We start from the raw sequence: 19,569 nt of genomic DNA on the forward strand, positions 1-19,569 counted from the left end.
GTTTCGTTTCTCGGCTCCACCTGCCTGCTGAGCCCCCTTTGTTTTTGCGCAGAAAGAGGAAGAGGAGGAAGAGGAGGAATCTGTGGAGTTTGCCCAAGAAGCAGACATGGAGGCTGCCAGTCTAGAGGAGGTGGGTGATGTTCCTGAGACCGCTGCCTCCCCCGAGAAGGAGCCTCAAACCATAGAAACAGAAGAACCGACAGAAAGCTACGATAGAGATGAGACCACAATGGACGATTCCATCCTGGACAGCTCCTGGGTTGACACACAAGGTGAGATCTCTTTTGGTGGTTTGCTCTTGAATATTGATCTTTTTTTCCCTTTCTTCCTTTATGCTTTAAGTAAATATATTGAATAATGTTAAATGTTTTTCATGCCCTGTTTTGCCAAACTGCAGATGATGATAAAAGTATGGTAACAGAGCAGATTGAGCACTTGCCCAAGGTGCCCAGCCCAGTCAAAAAGCCTGGTGTGGTCCCGCACAAGCAGGCACAACAGAAGAAGCCAGAGAAACAGGAGAAGCCAGTCAAACCAAAGGCCAAAGGAGGGCGGGCTAGAGGTCGAATCTCCACACCAGAACGCAAACCTGTCCACAAAGAACCTGTCTACATCCCCAGAGAGGAAGTCAAGAAGAAAAAAGGTTCTTGTTATTTTGTTTTCCTTTTGATTTCTTGTGGTTCATTTCTTCCATATACAACTTTTTATGTCCAAAAAATTGCAGTCTCAATAGCTCACTAAGACACTGATTTGAGTTAGCTGTTTTTGTTATAGTTCAACACATACAAGAACTAAAAAAGGGGATCAGGGAATTTTTTTTTTATACAGCTCCAAAACCACATTTTACCATGCTTCAGCATCAGTCTCTGCTTATTGTTGTGTCCTGCTTTCCTCAATGGCCCTGTTTCCTCTGATAATGTAGCTGTGATAAGGAAGACTGAGCTTACCAAAAAAATGGAGACTCAAACTCAATCTCCATCCAAGAGGAGCATGATGAAACCAGCAGTCCGCGAGACCCGCCACACCCAGCACCAATCTTGCCCCAGAAGGAGACTCACAGGTGACACATTGCCTTGGTCTGTCACACAACTGCTGCTTTCTGCAGGAGTCACCACAAGACCAGTTCCCACTACATTTTACCTCCACTGTCAGCTTCCATCTGGTTTCAGCATTTGTTTTGTTTTATTGGTTGCAGTGGTTTGTTTTTGTCATGTGGGTTTCTTTGTATTTGAACACAATAAAAATTAACTGCCATACTTGTTTCATTTGGCTTCATTTTTCTTTTCTGTTTTGTTTTGTGTTGGTTTTTGCAGTGTTTCCCTCTCTCGCCCTCTCTCTGTTCCATGAAGAGTAACTTAACACCAAGCTGAAAAGCAGTTTCACTGACATCTTCTGCTTGAGCATTTGTTTAATTATGTGCTCAGATGTGTGCTTAGTGTATCCATAACCACACCTAACTGAGATTTCAGGGAACACTTATAAATCAATACAGCAAGGTCAACAGAATCACCCTCCGAAATCACCCTCTTGTTCAATCATTCACTACACCCTAATACTTACTAATTATCGTCGGTTTGCGTCATCACTGTCAGCTGTAGAGCCACTTAATGGTAATTTTCTCATCTCTAAAATGTTGAGCATTGCATTGTGTGGTTGTGAGCAGAAAGTAGTGTACATGCCATGGACTCTACTTTTTTTGTTCCAATGTGGAATTTTTGAGGGCGCTGTGTAGTGGCTACGTTCAGAATGTGCTTTTGGACACAGCTAAGAGTTTTCAAATAGTGTTAAATTACTATTTAAATGCATCTTTATTTGCTGTTACCATTTCCAGGATTTTTATGTGTTTGAGCTGTTGGTGATCTGCTGATTTCTCAAATTAATATGCCAATCGTTTATATAATGTTTCAAATATTTTGACGCGTTCCCTGATGATAATTAGAAAGTTGTTTGGTCTTAAAAATCTATAAAAGCTATCTGACCACTATGGTCTTTTCAAGAATTACATATCCACTCCACCACTAGCTTACTTCAACCTCCGGTTGCCAGGCAACTGGTAATCCATGGTTTTGTTCTATGGACCAGATACTATAATGACTCTGTAATACTGCTCTGTCCCAGAGGTAGTTTGCACCTCATTTTCCCCTGACGAACTGAATTCTGTGTCACTGATGATGAAAGATCAGTATAGTGCTGCATTGCCCCAATTAGATTATATTCCAGGGTTGCCATACATAATACATTTTCCTCCATTCTATGTGATATTTTGCCAAATCTTTGCAGAACAGCGCTTTCAAATAGGGAGCAACCCACTCCCATAGAATATTAAATTTGTCATGTAGTTTACAATGCCAAATTTTGGATTACAAAGTTGAATGTCTGTATTTTTATATTTCTGTTCTTATGCGAACCAAACATCCTCACAAAGGTAAAAATATGATGTTAATCTTCCAAAGTAGGACATTTCAAAGGCTCTCACTCCTTCTCCTCCAATTTATGAAAGTCAGCAGGTGTTCTGAGTATTTTGATTTACCTGAAATTGTGCTTCTCTCTCTGTTCCTCAGAGGCCCTGCCAGACAGCCGTCAGCCTCTCAGTGTTGCAAGACAGTCTCGCGACAGAGCATCGGTGAGTATGCTTCACCAGTCCCACAATGGCATAACCCCTGGCACCAGTGCTCCTGGCGGAGAGGAATACCGTATCGAAGCTTTACTGGCAACTGGCCTGAATCACCAGTTGGGTTTGCGTTAGAGCCATTAAATAAAACATGAATCAGGACAAATTGACACTGAAGATAGAACCTCAAACTTTCTCCTAAACAGCTCTGACTGACTGCTCAGTCACCAGAAAACTATACTTGCCAGCATTAGATCTGCTTTCTCTCATATTGTTTTTGGTGTGACAGATTTCAAACCTTTACCTCTCTCTATCAGTATGGAAATGCTAATACACAAGTTGCCTTGTGCATCGTTTGCATAAACACTGAAACAATACACACCACATTAATTAGACAGAATAATTATCTCTAGAATTAAGTTTCATTAAAAAGCTGTTACATATTTCTCTCTTGTGACTTCCGAGCACCCTAATCATCTATTCAGATAAACACATTACATTCACTTTCAGCGAGTGCTGTTTCCCTTCTTTCTGAGTCCTAATCACTGCTTGAAAAACAGTGCATTGTATTTCTGTATCAACACTGCTTTTCCTTCATATTTAATGAAAAAAAAATCTCTGTTGGTTGCTTTTGCTTTTTGTATAATTTTTACTATTGTTGCCTTGTATAATGTTTTTTTTTTTGCACAAGTAGATAAGACAGATCCATTTAGAATGTTTTTTTACTCAGTGGGTGTTGAATCACCCTGTGACATTTCTCCAGCAGCTTTGGTCGTGACTCCATTTTACTCCTCCACCATGGTAATGGCAGTTATTGTGTCTAAAATAACACAGTTTCTGCATATCTTAAATGTCATATCATTACAGCATACTTTAAGTATCTCCTGTCAATTTGAGCCCACATTGTATTTCACTTTTGATTTACACATTCTATTTACAGTCTTCAAATATATCATTTACTGTGGTCTGCACTTGAAGTATCGCACGGGCATGGTGAACAGTATTCTGTAGATTCTTTGTTTGGCATTTTAATGGATGGACTCATTTTTTTAATTTCATACTGACATGTTCACAATGAATGTGCATGAATGGCTGTTTTGTTGGGCTATGATTAAATACTAAACACACAAGATCTGATGTTGATATCTAATTTCTCATCCCACAAAGGATACATCAGATCTTTTGCACTGATAATGCACGTTGAAGCACTGTTATTTTCACCACTCTTCTTTCACCCTTTGTCCTGTGTTTTGGTGCCATGCTACTCACCTACCGGCTCCCATCGTTGTACCATCTCAGTGCCACTCCCATCGTTTGCCACTAACAAAGATCCCCACCTCCATATCCAGAGTGACTGCCTTATTAGATAGACCTCGCCCATCCTCAGCAGAGCCTCAAAGCTCCCAAGTATTATTGACACTCATAGCCAAGGTAGGTGGATGATAGAGCAGCGCTGTAGCTGCAGGAGTTCTGGATAGAACATAAAAACATCAACGTGACTTGTTTAAAAATTACTTTTATTTAGTAATATTTCACACCTAAACCTGTTGTTTCACCTGCTAAAAATAAATCACAGCCACACTGGCCTAAGGATCTCCTCCCTGTCTCTGGTGTGTGTGTGCCAACAGGACGGTGGATCACGGAGCCCGGAGAAGAGGTCCTCTATGCCGCGCCATGCCTCCATTCTGAGTCGCCGTGGGTACCAAGACCAGGAGGAGAGTTCCACCTCCATCACCAGCTCCGGCTCTACCGCTCCCCGCAGACCCACATGTAGGCTGCAGCTCCTCTAATCAACTCACTTTATAAGTATTGCTTCACTCATTCTGTACTAATCAAATAGGCTTATGTTTTTCCTATTCATCTCTTTCTCTTTATCTCCATCTCAATGTAACAGTATGTCTCACTGTTTTTGATGGTTTATCAAAACATAACTTGCTTTAGTACAGACCCAGGTGAACGCATGTGCAATTTGACTCTTAGCGAGCCCCAAATTTCCCACTCATTTTCTTCTTTGCTCATGTAGTTAAATTTTAAATCTTTCCTCTTTTGCATTCTGTAGCGTTTCGCACTGAGATGAGGGCAGAGCACAGGACAGGACGAGCCCCTAGTATGACAGGTACGAGGGATTTTCTATACCGTCATCATTTTGATAGCAAAAAAATATTTATTGTACTATTGTAATTGATTGTATTAGGTTGTACAGGTCTACTAGCTGGAACCAAAATGGATGTGGGTAAAAGGTTTTCATTGGATACTTGAAATAGTCTGTAGTTCGGTTTAACACAAAACATCAGTATTTCAGAGTTCTTATCATACAGCACCTCTTCACCTTCAGCTCCAACGTTGACCCTTATACTTCTTCCAAACAGTAACAGAATCAGTACGCTCCCGTTCGGCTCGCAGTGGCCACTCCACCCCCCGCACCCCTGGCTCCACAGCCATCACCCCAGGGACCCCTCCCAGCTACTCATCATCTTCAAGGACCCCTGGAACCCCTCGCTCCCTCAGCTTGATTTCCCAGGAGAGGAAGGTGGCCGTAGTCCGCACCCCACCCAAGTCGCCTGCAACCACACCCAAGCAGCTTCGCATCATCAACCAGCCGCTGCCCGACTTCAAGAACGTCAAGTCAAAGATTGGCTCCACGGAGAATATCAAGTACCAGCCCAAAGGAGGACAGGTGAAGCTCTTCTCCCACACTTCCCCCAAAATCTGTAGTGTCTGACTAACTACTTGTTTATTTCTTTCACCTCTGCAATGGTGCATTCTTATTTATACTGGCTTTCACGTGTTTCTGTTTTTAACAAGCTTCTCTGTTTTATGATTTAAGAGATAGATATTGCCATTGACAAGTTTATTTTTGGTAGCACAGGTAACATGCAGATATGAAAAACTATATCAGCCCCCCCTTAGGTCCATATACATGTAGACCAGTGGGCCATATACCATTGGTATGAACCGAAGACAGCGATAAGTCCTAATTTGAATTGTATGGTAAAGCGTGTTTTTTTCTAACATCTTGTGGTTTTTTTCTTCTGCTCTGATAAGATTATTTCCCATGGCTCCTCTCTTCTACCTGTGTCATACTCATTGTCTTTTTTAGATTCTTAGCTATCGCTTTATACTTTTACTCTGCGGTCATGACTCACCAGTGTAAAAGAACAATGAGTTAAGAAATAATTGTGTTCTGCGGACGAAAACTCTTAATTCTCACAGCCATGTATTAAACATGGAATGTGCACTGATTTAAACTGAGAAAATAAGGAATTTTGCACCATTTTTCTTAACTTTAATATATAAAATTGTAGTAAATTGTAGTAAAAACAAGAAATACCAAGTTTCTTCAGTCCTTCAAAATCCTTGAAAGTTTTAGGGAAGGACTGGCCTACAACTTATTTAAAGCCATAATTTTGACATTAACATTGATCAAAATAATAATATTGATAACCAACACCCTGCTCTGCTGTTCTTTGCAGTTTTAAACTACTTTCAGTTAATTGTTTGATTTACCAGTCAGCAAGATCAACCCCCAGTGTCCCTATATGCAACTATAGGCAGCCGTTTGGATCAAGTGAGGTCAGACACACAATTAAATGCTTCCTGCCCTCTCTGAAATGGCAGTGAGCCAGAATAAAGGTGTCAGTGTAGAGAATTGAGCCTGTAGCAGGAAAAAAGTTGTCCAAGATGAACCAAACCAATGTTAAAAGTTGACAACATATCAGGCTTACCTTTGTCAAACAAAATGGAGACTCCAAAGGGCTGCCCATGTTGATCTAGATGTATACAGTGAGCTGTCTTGCCATCCATGGATCAAGACTATTGATCCTGAGGATAAAAGATGAGCTGAATCATAATCATAATTTCATAAGCTAATGACAAATTTCTATGTTGACAAGATCCCAAGTACAAATCTGGCCTCTATAGGGTCAAATTTGTGCTTATTTTATTTCTTAGCCCCTAAACTACTAATTCCTAGGCCTCAAATTTAAAAATACAGAAAAGTGAGTGTAAAACTGTGAGCTGTATTTGTTCCTTCAGTTTTTGCCCTTGGCTCTGTGAACTGAAGACAGCACTCCAGCCAACAGAAATCTGCATTTCAAATCGTGTTTTCCATTGCTGCACTGCATCTGCATTAGCAGGGTGCTTAGGAGTGTATATCCTACAGTTTGACAAATATCTTGTTCCAGCATGAGTCTGAAGTCAGGGCCGCAACAGGAAGCATAGTAATGAAAACAGCCATGTGTCGGTAGCCATCAGCTCTGACAAGCCTCCTCTGATGGCCTGATTAAGAGTCTAAGCGTTTGGCTGACATCTTCATGACTTGCCAGGTCTCTGTGCTGCTCTGTGCAGCCAGCCAGAAGATAGGGAGGGATCATGCTCCAATCGCCTCCCTGTCATTTTCAGGAGAAATGGCCTGACTGGAGTTTCTGTGCATGTTTGCATGTGTGTTTGTGTGTGCAAGCATGCATGCTGGGTCATAATCACGGACAATGATGAGGCTGGCAGTGTTGTTCCTTTCATGCAAATCTCTTTTGGAGTAGAGCTGTGTAGAGGGTAAACCTTATGCAGTGTGAGTATTTGTGAGAGACTGCCTTGAAAGCAAAGGTAATCCAGGGCTCCCCAGCAAAAGCTCCATTGGAATGGACTTTACCTGTAGCCTTGTGGCTGTGGAAGTGGTTGGCCCATGGTTGGGTTGGAATTATGGTCCGTTGTTTATCTGCTTATGTTTGGCTGTGAACATTACACACTTAAGGCATCTGTTACCTGTCCTGTAGGAGGGTTAGCTACTCATTAGATATACACGGCAATTTATTAAATTATATCTTAATAACCTATGTTGAAAAAGTTTACTCTTATATCTTTTTATGAATGACTTGATAACTTGTTGGTGGAAAGACATTTGTCAAATGTTAATATAATTAATTTTGTCCTAATGCAGTTCCAACCAAGAAATTATGCAAGATGCATACAATGGCATGTCTTAGCAAAAGATGCTCTCAGAATGGATCAGACATTAACTTGAAGTCAGCTTTAGTAAAACATGTTAAATAGCTGCAGTATGAACACCCTAAAGGTAACGTTTAGTATTCTCTAACATACAGGTAATTGTATAATTTATTAATCAATGAACATTTAACAGTCGATTTGAAACTAGCATCAGCATTACGCAAACTTTTTCATTTTTCTGTCTAAAATACCTGCTGGTAGCAGTTACCAGATATGGCAGGATTTTACACTGTTCCCACTTGATCAGGTGAGGACTGCAACGTGGTAATACTCAAATGAACAAGATTCAGTGTCCCATTCCTTAGCACGCTTTTCTCCTACTCTTTCTCGACAGCTCTAAATTTTGAAAATGCCGTGTGATTTGGGTTTACAATAGGCACTTCAGGGCTTTGAGTTCCGGCTCACACAGTTAGAAAATTTAGAGTACGAAGAAGCTACTTCAGTCACGCTCCTCTTCTCAACACACTCTTGACTAAAAATATTCCTGAACCGTCTTTCAGTAGCATATTGCTATTGTCCTGCCATAAGCTCCTATTTCCACATTGTGAAAACCAGGAAATGCAGTCGTATTTTGAGCTCGGTTCCAGTTCAGTTTTTCGGTTGGATTTCAGTTCGGACAGTAAAATCCTCTCAATACACAGTTGACGTGCAATATTTTAGTCACACATAAAGTACAAGTAACAGTTTTCATATGACAGTAATATACTTCTCCCCTGACCTTTGGTAGTCCCAGGCAGGTCCAAGTAGTTCCTATTTCCAAGAACCTCCTGTAGTGAGCCTCCCCCAGCCACTGACCTGTCCAATGATTGTCCTCATAGAAGAACAAGGACCAAAATATGCCATCAGAGGCCAAATGCAGGGCCTCTTGGATCTGGAAGTCAGTGCTGCGCCTCATCTCCATTACTCTGTGTCTGTCAACGGCACACAGTGTGACCTGGACCCAAGACCTTCTGGTATACCTCAGCACTGTTAATTGTGGCACCGTGTGTTTTTATAGAGCCTGGATGAAAGTGTGCCACTGAAAGAATTAAAAACAATAATAACAGTAAACAGTGATTCATTGATTGAATTTATATTTACATCAGGCATAAAGCCAAAGGAAAAAAAAGGATTTAATGAGATCATTAAATTTACCAAATTAATAATTCAGTTAACTTAGTCCTCACACAATGAAATGATACTTTCATTTTAAATATTGAATGATGTCCAACCCACGGAGCAGCAGAAGGAGCTGTTATGTTTAGGCAGGAGTCACGTGTGGGGTCAAGCCAATCAGAGATCCGGCTCTGTGGGTTAGATTTATTTTAATTTTTAGAGGCTTACATCTTTAAATAAAACGATCACTGAATTGAAACTGTAAATGTTGAAGTGGGAAACAAATAAACTATCAAATGAAACGTGAGAGGTCAATGCATAAGTTCATTAATTGACAAAAAGTATGTAATTTTGCAGTTCTATTTTTTTTAACTTTAAGTTTATTAATGTATCATTGCAATAGAAATGAATCAACTTATAATAGCTTTTTAAAATTGATCAATTTATTAATTAATTATAAATGTATTTTTTGTGTTTATAATTTTAAAGAAATAATTTAATTATTTTTTTAAAATGTTTTTTTTCAGTGGCACACCTTAGGATTCATAGTAGTCAACAAGTAGTTTTCAACAGTTAAAGGAATACACCAAGTTTCTGCTCTGTTAATGAATTAATTTAATGATTGAAGTAACCTACCACTTGAAGCAAGTGGTAGATTGTTTATTCCGGTGGCTCAGGGGGCCACTATAGTTGGTGAGTAAATGAGAACTTGTAGATGCTCCACAGCTAAACACAGCTGTAAAGTGCGGTTCTTTTCTCTTTTCCCATAGTGGAAAGTAAATGAATTTATTGTTGCTAAATTGAAATTGTTTCAAACCTACATCTCTCTACATTTACTATATTATGTTAATTGTATCTTTTAAATTTAAGAAACTTACAGAAATATAAGAACGAAAAGGACAAATATTGGTATCTTTTCTTTTGATATAATGCTAGTGATTTACTACTAGCTGTTTGCTGAAGTTTTACCATAGAGAATTGGAGCAAATACTTAACTGGGCTGACAGATGACTGATGTTACAACTTTTCAAAAACTTGGTGTATTCATTTCACACATTTAACGACAATGTCAATGATCAGGATCTCCCATGCAAACTTATTCTTCAAGACTTCCTTCATGGTCAACAATAGTAAAGACAATGTCATGTATATAAATTACCACACGCTTTTCAATACATTGATCATCGCTGTCCTCTAGTGTCTCCTCGCAGTCGTGTTATGACAACTATTCAGTCCCATCCACCATGTGAGAGGTCCATAATATCTGTGTATTTCTCCATAGATTCATATTTTAAACAAGAAGGTGGACTTCAGTCACGTACTGTCAAAATGCAGCTCCAAGGATAATCTGAAGCACTCTCCCCGTGGAGGCAATGTATGTACCCTTCCATCTTTACCCTCCTTGACTGAGGAGATGGGTGACGGCCATATTTAATTCTAGTTTGTCAGTGTGTCCAAAGAATTCCCACTGTTAAGTGACATGCAGCAAGCTGCTTCTTTTTGTGCTGTGCAAGTCTGGATATGTGGCTAGCTTAGTGGTCTAGTGGTCTAGTCTAGTAGTGCTCTCGTTTGTATTTTACCTTCAAAACACTACTTTCCCACTTCAGATTGATTCTTGTGCTTGAAACTAAATTCAATTCTTTGTGTCCCTTTTCACCTGTCGTTTGTTGGTAACAAAGGTCACTTTCAAAGCTTAGTAGTACAATTGTTGCCTTTTATATTATATTTTACTCACACACCCAAAAGCAGCCAGTAACAACATAACAACTGGTATGTCAGCTTCTGATTTGAGCCGTCCTCTTGCGTTGAGAGACGTGCCGTGAACCCCACGATAACTCAACTGTCTGGCACCAAGGTGGCCTCGTGGTTAGAGAGAGCCAGATGCTGGCAAATAAGAAACTTTAAGTCCTACCAGCTCCATCTGACACAGAAAGCCCTGTTATCGTTCTGTTTGCCATTTAATCCCGTTCTTAATACTGTGCATCTTAGGTCTGGTATCTGTGTCTGGCAGTTATTTCGTATTGCCTTTTTACGGCTGTTGTAGATTGTTGCAAAGACTAGTAGTCTGGTCCAACAATGAGTTAATGTGTTCTTTCTTACCCTTGAAATGGCTCTGATTCCCATTTGATTCTAGATGTTGCCCAGATGAAAACATACAAAAGTAAATTTAGAGACAAAGTTAAATTTGGTTTCATCTTCCTTGCTCCCTTCCTTCCCTCATTTTTCCTTCCCTTTCTTTGATTGATGTGGTGGCAAGAAACCCTTTCATTTGATGTTTAAATATTTTATTATATAAAGTATACGTATATTGGTTAAATGTGAATTTTCTGTAATTGTCTGTTCATTCAAACAGGTTGTAGTCACTATAAAGGAAGAGCTAAATCATTTATATTATTTTAATTAGGACAGATGATAAAGCATCAGTCCTAATGAATGGTTGTAAAGAAATGAGAACAGTTTCTTCAGAAAATGAGTTAGTTTTTATTTTTAATTTCTAATGCATTACTGTCTTTGGGGAGAATTTTAATGGAAATGTCCTTTCATTCAGCTGATTTCATGCCTTTGTTCTCTTACTTAGGACCAGAAAGACAGTTACTGTACATCAGATACTTTTAGTAGACCTAAGGGACAACAACGACACAAAACACTGTGCTGCTTGGGAACTGGAAACACACTCAGTTTACGACCAACAAGGTCCTGTTTGCTAGTCAGTATTTCTCCTGTTTGCCTGCTGAATAACCCCCTCGTTCGCAGCTGAAGTAACATGTTGGTGTTCGTCACATGTCTGTCTAGCATACCGTATCCTTTCCCTTTAGAGATGGCGTATACTGTATGTTCTCTTATTATTCTTTACTATCACTGGTGTCATTGAGCCCATCAGCATTTTTGCATTGTTACAGTAGTCTCTAAACACTGAGTAAACTATTTGCATATTACTATACTGGGTGTAACAGTAATTTAAAGCATTGTTTTGGTCTGATCAAGCTATGATGAAGAAAATACAGAACAGTTCAGGGCTTCCACACCTCCTCTCCTCTCCTCTCCTCATGAACAAAATGCTTGGGATATGTATGTACTGTATGTCTTTTTTTCTCTCCAGTGCAGTTCCCCTTGCTTTTACTGTACTGCTTGGGAAAAATGTATTAACTGTTAGTGCTTATGTATCAACTCTGCTGTGTCTGCATCTCACTCCTGCTTTCTCTCCCTGCAGCTACAGAAAGCTGTTCATCAAATCTGCACAGTCACCCCGCACGCTAACAGACTCAAGTTTGAACAGCTTTTAATTTGCATTTACTCGTATTTTGAGTCTGAACAGAGGAAATGCAAAACCATAAAGGAAATTCTGACACCGTATTCAGGTATCTTCTCGAGGAGTTGCCTCTTTTTGTGACTCCTCGTGAAGTCAAAATTTCCTGAATGTCAAGAATCTTATGTTGTTTTACGGACTCAAAATCCATGTAAAAACAAATTAATTGCAGTAATATCTTGGAACTTCATGTTACTCTGCACCAAAGCCTTTTACTCCCCCAAATCCTCATAGGGCTGAAAGGCACACTAACTAGCTTTGGCTTCAGTTAGACAGCTTAGCGCCATTTTTTGCAGGAGATCCAATGTTTCATAGGATGTTATGCTGATTCCTAGAGGTGGACACAAAACAAAGAGGATCTGCCGAGGAGTCACCAGATGTAGTACATTTTGGTACGTAGGCTAGGGAATCACACGGGGTCAAAGGCCTTGCTGTGAGACATTTGGTGAGATGAATCTGTCTTGCCTTTGAGCTTAGAGTTATTGTTTCCAGCGCATTATGTAGGGGAAGCAGCAGGGGAGAGGGGGTGTGTCAGTTATTAGTGCCAGCACTACAGCCAAACAAACCCAGGCGTCTAGGACCGAATATTTAAACAGATGTTTAAAATGAAGTGCCATGCCAGAAAGCCCAAGCCTTTTCCCACCTCATTCCTGACCTCCACCCCTGCAGGTTCTCATCCCCAGTGTTAAGCTGGACTATAGCCATGTTCAGTCTAGGTGTGGGTCCTTGGACAGGCGGGGCTACTCAGCAGGAGGTGGAAACGTGAGTCTTGTGCCACAAGTCCATTGTCTCAATGTTTATGTCAGTGTTATTTCTGTGTCTTGTTGTTTTGTGTTCTTTCAGTGTTGCCTTATCCTTTTCCACCTCACTGTACATTTCCCAGTTTATTGTTAAGTCACTCATTCATTAAGGCAGCAGTGCTGGTGCTCTGTACCCGATTGCTCCTCATCAACACAGCACTCTCCAGTTGTTGTTTGTGTCCTGCGAGGCGTTTTGATACAAAGGGCTGAATATCTCCTCATCCAGCACTTGACAACATTCACAGCTCTAGCAGCGTTCTGCATGTAAAGGCTGTACTTCTTGTACAGCTGTCATTCCATTTTGTACTAAAAAATAGTTTTGGCATCTTTTTTAGCATTGGTAAATTTTTATGCATAGAAATCTAAATGCATAGTGAAAAAAAAGGATTCCAGAGATTGCTAGCAATAGCTCAACAGGTAGCATGCTGCATGAAGCACTTCCCTCTTAGCTGATTAATTCTGATTAAAAGCCATTTGAAGGCAGCAGGTACAGTGTGTGCTCCATCTGAAGTCTCCAATTTGTGTGATGCACATGATCAGAGCACGGTTATACAAGCCTCATAATAATGAGACAATTAAAACTTCTTTCTCGACTTTATGTCACTTCCCTCAGAATAGTCTGTTCTCACCAAGCTTCTTTTTACTTGCATCTGACAAATTATCGGGGATAGCAGGTGCCTGCAACGTTTGCTTTCAAACAACTGTGTTGCCAGAGCCATGACGTTTATAACTGCAAAACAGATCCATGGCTATTCGTGTAACTTTGTTGGCTAGTCTCATAGTAGTGTGACTCGAAACAATAAGTTGTTATTTTAACAAAATCACAATTATTTGTGGAAAATTGTCAGTTTATGCAACCATAGGAAAAAATTGTCTAGTGTTTTTTCGTGTATTATTAGGCACAGAAAAACCTGGTAAACACTGGGCCCTCAGCATGTACTGAAACACTAATTCAACATAGAGAGACATCTGTCATCTGTGGCATGTTTGAACTAGCCGGCGCTAAAATGTAAATATTTGGCAAGCTGAATGTTGTTCAACTGTTGAATGGATCCCCACAGCTTCAGAAAATTTAGAGATAGAATGGCATAGCACAGGTTGCATTCAGACAGTGCTATGACACGGGTGAGGGGAACAGACGGGTTGGTACAGGAAAAGGCCAGGATATTTGGCACAGTTAAAATGAATCATTTGGTTGTTGTTCTATACGTATATACAGCACTGTGCAAACGTTTTAGGCACTAAAAGTATAGTGAGGATGCTTTCAAAAATAATGTCATGAATTGTTTTCTATTTATCAGTTAACTTCATTAAAGTGCAATAATCATAAAAAAAACCCTAAATCAGATCAATATTTGGTGTGACCACCCTTTGCCTTTGAAACAGCAGCAGTTCTCCTCAGTACACTTGTGCACAGTTTTTCAAGTTACCGGACAGGTAGGTTGTTCCAAGCATCTTAAAAAACTTGCCACTGGCTGTCTCGATTGCTTCTGTCTCTTCATGTAATCCCAGACTGGCTCCATGATGTTGAGATCAGGGCTGTGTGGAAGTCAGACCATCTGCTGTAGGACTCCCTGTTCCTCTCGTCTCTGAAGATGGTTATTTATGACTCTGGCAGTGTGTTTGGGGTGGTTTTCATGTTGCAGAAGAAATTTGGGACTGATCAGACTCCTTCCTGGTGGTATTGTATGATAGATAAGAATCTAAAGACTTAACATGCCTAAAACTTTTGAACAGTACTCTACATATAAGTCTGCATGTTGAAAATGGGGACTGCAGATCTATTATATTAATTCTTATTAGAATTGACAAGGTGCAAATTTACCAAGTGTAGTTGAAGCAAATTTTAATATTTTATAATCTAGGCATATGTTTGTTAAGATTGCATTTACATACACCTGGTTGGAAAGTTCCCTTTCAGTAATAATAAAAGTAATACTAGTTTTTTTTTTTTCAAAATCACGAAAGAACAAGAAGGTCATCATGTGTAATGTCTTCTCCTTAAATAATGCGAACATACCGTAGGAACGAAAACGACTCCAACGCTTTACACGCGTTAATAGATTTCATAAAGATGTCATTGCTGGAGAGACGAGCCGAGCTGCAGCCTGACGATCACGCACGCTGACACAAACCACATCTCATCCCTGTCTGTAAACTCATGCGGTATATCTTTGCAAGTGTTATGCATGTGTAAGGGACGCTTGGGAGTTGAACAGGCTAAGGCACAAACTGTACTCTGTGCACATGGTGTTGTGGTTAGTTATGTGGCTCACGATCTGTGTTGTTCATCATCGTCTCACTTTTCCTGTTGTTTTTTATTCCTCTCAGGCTATTTAAGAGAGGAGAAAATAAAGAACACCAAATCATTGGTTACAAAAGGCATATCAACTGAATCGCCGACTTGGCAAAGTGATTGCTGACCACAGGCGTGACCCAGTGATTCATCTCAGGATGTGGTGTATCTCTTCTTGTTCATTGTGCTGTGTCTAAAGCTTTACAGCTCCGCTCTGTTTACTGTCTCATCGGTTCACTCCTTATATATCTCTCTGTGGTTTTCTCTTCAGATCCCCAGGGTGTGTCACATAACTGCATATCCCTATCTACTCTCCGCCTGTAGCCACTTTCAACTGTGCAGTCTTTTTTTTTTTTTTTTTTTTTTTTACTGTCTCACACTGAATCTTCACTGTTTTGGTGTACAGTGTATTTGACAGGTTTTCTGAAAGTGCCAAAAACATTTTTAGCTCAAAACACAGATCCAGCACTCACATAGCTTGTATTCAGTCTTGGTTCAGTTGGTTTAACAGACACCAGCAGTTCTCCGCACGGCAGAACCCAAGGACTGTTTTTTAAGAGTCACTGGTAGTCTGCTCTTGCACTGTCTTGCTTGTGTTTTCTAATAATTACATGCAATTAGATATCACTGTGTCGAAACGTAGAAAACTGCAGCCTTTCATTCTCAGTGATACCCAATCATTTTCTTTAAACATCTTAAGTTTACTGCAGATCAGATGCACTTTATTCTTCTCTATAATTCAGAGAGGGGAGATAGAAGTGATTGCCTCTCATTGCCTCATTGTGAACTATAAGCTCTGACCTTGTCTTTTCCTGACTTTGTTTCTTTCAGGTGCAGATACAGAATAAGAAGATTGACTTGAGCCATGTGACTTCCAAGTGTGGCTCTCTAGACAACATCCATCATCGGCCAGGTAACCTTCAGCCTGCACTCATTCAGGGGTAGCTGAGGGGTAACACTGGGGGTGGCAGTGTGGAATGCACGTTAAGGAAGCATGCTTGTGACCGGAAGGTCACTGGTGCAATCCCCTCTCTTACAATATGAATTTATGTGGTGGATGTCCAGCACTTTTTAGCACTGCTTAGATGCACTTGAGCAAGGTACCTGTCGTTCATAAGCTGTTCAGTTCAGACTGTGGTTATAGTGGGCAGCTTCCAGGTGAGAATGTGTGTGAGGGTTGAAAAACAGGTGAGTGCAGTGAGCTGGGCTGAAGGCTTGGCTCCCATTCATTTTCTGTAAGAAGCAGTGAATCCTTGGGGAGAAGCAAAATAGGCCAGCAGCCACAGGCAGGCAGGTGGTGTGGAGGGCACCTAAATGAACTATGACCTGAACTTCAGGTCTGAACTTTGACATCAGTCTGGTAGCCGAAGATGAGATCCTACTCAAGGACTGCATTAACATGCGATCTGTGTTTGGATATCATATCTGGATAAGGAAAAATCCATGTTAATCCAAGGGAAAATGCGGCATTTTGATCATATCTCTGCAATCCACACAGTTTAACCACACTCTTAAGAAAAAAAAGGCAGCCCAGAAAGTTGAAAGGTCACCTAAATCCCCCTCTCCTGCTCGCTTAAGGTGCCCATCAAAAGCTACAAATAGTAGCGGAACCTAACAAGTCCTCCCTCGCAAGTGTTGCCCATGAATACCAGGTGTAAATGTAAAAGTTCATGGGTCAGATGATATCCAAATAATGCATCCAGATACAGATCCCATTTTAATACCAAGTATAAATGGGGCCAAGGAATCCCACAGGTCGGTTGTTTGTTTACCTGTACATGTCAGACACGGAGTGTGAAGGCAAGCTATGACATTTAGTGCACTGCGGCTGTCTGTAAACTGACAATTAAATGTAATCTAATCCAATCTAAATAATAAATGTGATTTGCCAGTTATATTTAAATCCTGAATTAAGACACCAGTCAAATGAAGCTCCAGTGCTGATCTAGATCACGGTGGACTGAAAAACAACAACAGTGGAAGAAGCAGTGAACTGCATTTGGATTGACAGCTGGATGGATCTGTCCACCGGCGGCCAAATGTGGGAGGTGTTGTGGTTTCTGGCGAGATGTGGAAACCCAGTTTTCCCCTCCAAGATGGTGTTGTGGTGACTGCTTCAGGTCCTGCAGCTCCATCTGCTGGCCCCTTACAGTCTGAGTCTTTATTTTATAAGCCTCATCCTTTGAGGGTTCACTGGACACGCACGCTCTTTCAGCACAAAATCACACATTCCTTTTTCCCGTGAAATGTCTCTTAAGAGACCGAGGTTTTGTACGAGCAAACTCTCCAGCCACATAGCCTCTTCTTTTCATCTTTAGTTGGTTGCTACCACTATTTGAATCTGAGTAGATATTTCTGCATTTTCTTTACACTTCCTCTGCTTCTTCCCAGGGGGAGGTAACGTGCGTATAGAGAGTGTGAAGTTGGACTTCAAAGACAAAGCCCAAGCCAAGGTGGGTTCCCTGGATAATGCTCACCACATTCCTGGTGGAGGCCACTTCGCGGTGAGTGTCACCTCCATGCCCTCAATCCACGATTTAAAGGAAAACATCAAGTTTTTGAGAGATTGTCTTACTAGTCAATGTAGGTATGTCCTCTATACAAAACACACTTTTTTTTTTGAGTGTACATGCATAGTAAATAACATTTTCTCTACGATTCATGGTTTGCAGACTTTTTAGTCACCCTAGTTTTTCAGTTTACCTATAAAGTGAAAGAATGTAGAGAGAAAAATCACCCTAGTCCATGAATATTTCTGTAATCTTAAAAGATATGCAGCATAGCCATAGTAATACTTAGGGTGAAGCTTCAATCAAAAATGATTCAAGTACATGTGATATATATAAAAAACATTTTTACAACAGGCCAATCTTTCAAAAACTTGTTGTATTCCTTTATCTGCCTGAGAGGGTATCAGTAAAGGTATAGTATACGCCACTATCAATAAATAGTGTATGAATTAATCCCAGCATCTCTAATTGTGTTCATTGAGTTTTCAGTTATGCTCTGATGTCAACACAGGACTAGGAGCAACAGCCTTTGAGTGAAGTCTACAAAACAGACGTGTTTGAGAGTGAAACACTCCAAAGTTAAACATCATTAGCAGTTGTTCTAGAGCTGACTCAGAGATGCATATGAATATTTTTATTTGTCATGATATGAAAATGATGTATTTCTTCTTCCCCATCCTCTTCTCCACCTGCATTTAACAGATTGAGAGCCACAGGATGACATTTCGCGACCACGCCAAGGCCCGAGTCGACCACGGAGCTGAGATCATCATCCAGTCGCCAGGCCTGTCCGGCTCAGTTTCTCCCCAGCGCCACCGGGACAGCCACCTGTCCTCCTCCGGCAGTCTCAACATGATGGAGTCGCCGCAGCTAGCAACCCTGGCCGAGGATGTCACTGCGGCTCTGGCTAAGCAGGGTTTGTGAACACTGGATCTGTGGGTTCGTCCTCTGCACTCCGGACATCCTCACCCTGATCCCCCCAAACTTTTCTGCCCACCCCTGGCACCCTGAGGCCAGCCTCAGCTAAACCACAGCCTCTGAACATCTCCACTTCAAGATCCATCTCTCAACCCTAAGTAGAGACTCGAATTAGGAGCTGCTGTACTCTGGTCCTCTTTATTTCCTGTCTATTTTAAACCCAAATATGTGTTATTTCTGATTCATTTTGTTGGCCTCTCTCTCTTTGAATAATGTTGCATCGAATAGTTCAGTCTGAGCACTGGTCCTAGATAAGATTAAGTATGTAAGGACTAGGTATTGGCTTGGCTGGCCCTGGATCAGTGTTTAGAAGAAGCTTCTAGCTTTTTTCTACACTAAATAAGATGTAATGTGGCCAGCACACCATGCAGCACGTGTTGTTCTTGTTCAGTAAACGTGCATGGACGCCAAACCCCCTAACAAACCAAGCATCCTTACTGAAAGTCATTCTTGTCATCCAATATATAATATATTTAACAAATATATATAGAAACATGTATAAACATGCAAGTTCTTTGCCATCTAAGTGTCCTCAAACCATTTTAAACGGAATTGACAATATGGCTATAAAATATACCTGTAAAATTGCATAATTGCAAGAACTAGGTCTATGTTATGACAAGCATGTATTGATTCAAATATTAAAAGAGGCTATTTTGTAATTTAAAAAAAAGGGATTTTAGTAAGTTATTTCCTCAATTATTGGACAAAAATTAAACAAGTTCATGTTTTGTAGTTATTAGTTGTTTACAGTGTAATGCTTGGTGACAGTGTCAGACAGCCGATTTGGTGTTGCTAAGGAATGCATCTCAGTCCTGTTGAAGAGCATCATACACTTGTACCTGCTTAGTAGTTCAATATAGAAGCCTGTTTATAAATCAGAATAAAGATCAATATTAAACACTGGAGTTTGTACCACAAACCTCCATCCAAAAAGGAAATAGCTAAAAGTATATTGTCTTTACAGCTGC

At 40.4% G+C, this 19,569-nt stretch overlaps 1 protein-coding gene across 1 annotated transcript; it reads left to right on the top strand.

Annotated features, from left to right (window-relative positions):
- The first annotated feature begins 93 nt into the window (after window positions 1–93).
- Window positions 94–18,812, top strand: map2 (microtubule-associated protein 2). Its single transcript, XM_040148537.1, has 9 exons — window positions 94–272; window positions 398–640; window positions 920–1,057; window positions 2,559–2,620; window positions 4,237–4,378; window positions 4,978–5,285; window positions 15,942–16,023; window positions 17,502–17,614; window positions 18,323–18,812. Exons 1-9 carry the CDS (start codon window positions 107–109, stop codon window positions 18,542–18,544), a joined length of 1,476 nt encoding a protein of 491 aa, XP_040004471.1. The 5' UTR covers window positions 94–106; the 3' UTR covers window positions 18,545–18,812.
- The last annotated feature ends 757 nt before the right edge of the window (window positions 18,813–19,569 follow it).

Source organism: Xiphias gladius, chromosome 16, assembly GCF_016859285.1.
Source record: "Xiphias gladius isolate SHS-SW01 ecotype Sanya breed wild chromosome 16, ASM1685928v1, whole genome shotgun sequence".
NCBI lineage: Eukaryota > Metazoa > Chordata > Actinopteri > Istiophoriformes > Xiphiidae > Xiphias > Xiphias gladius.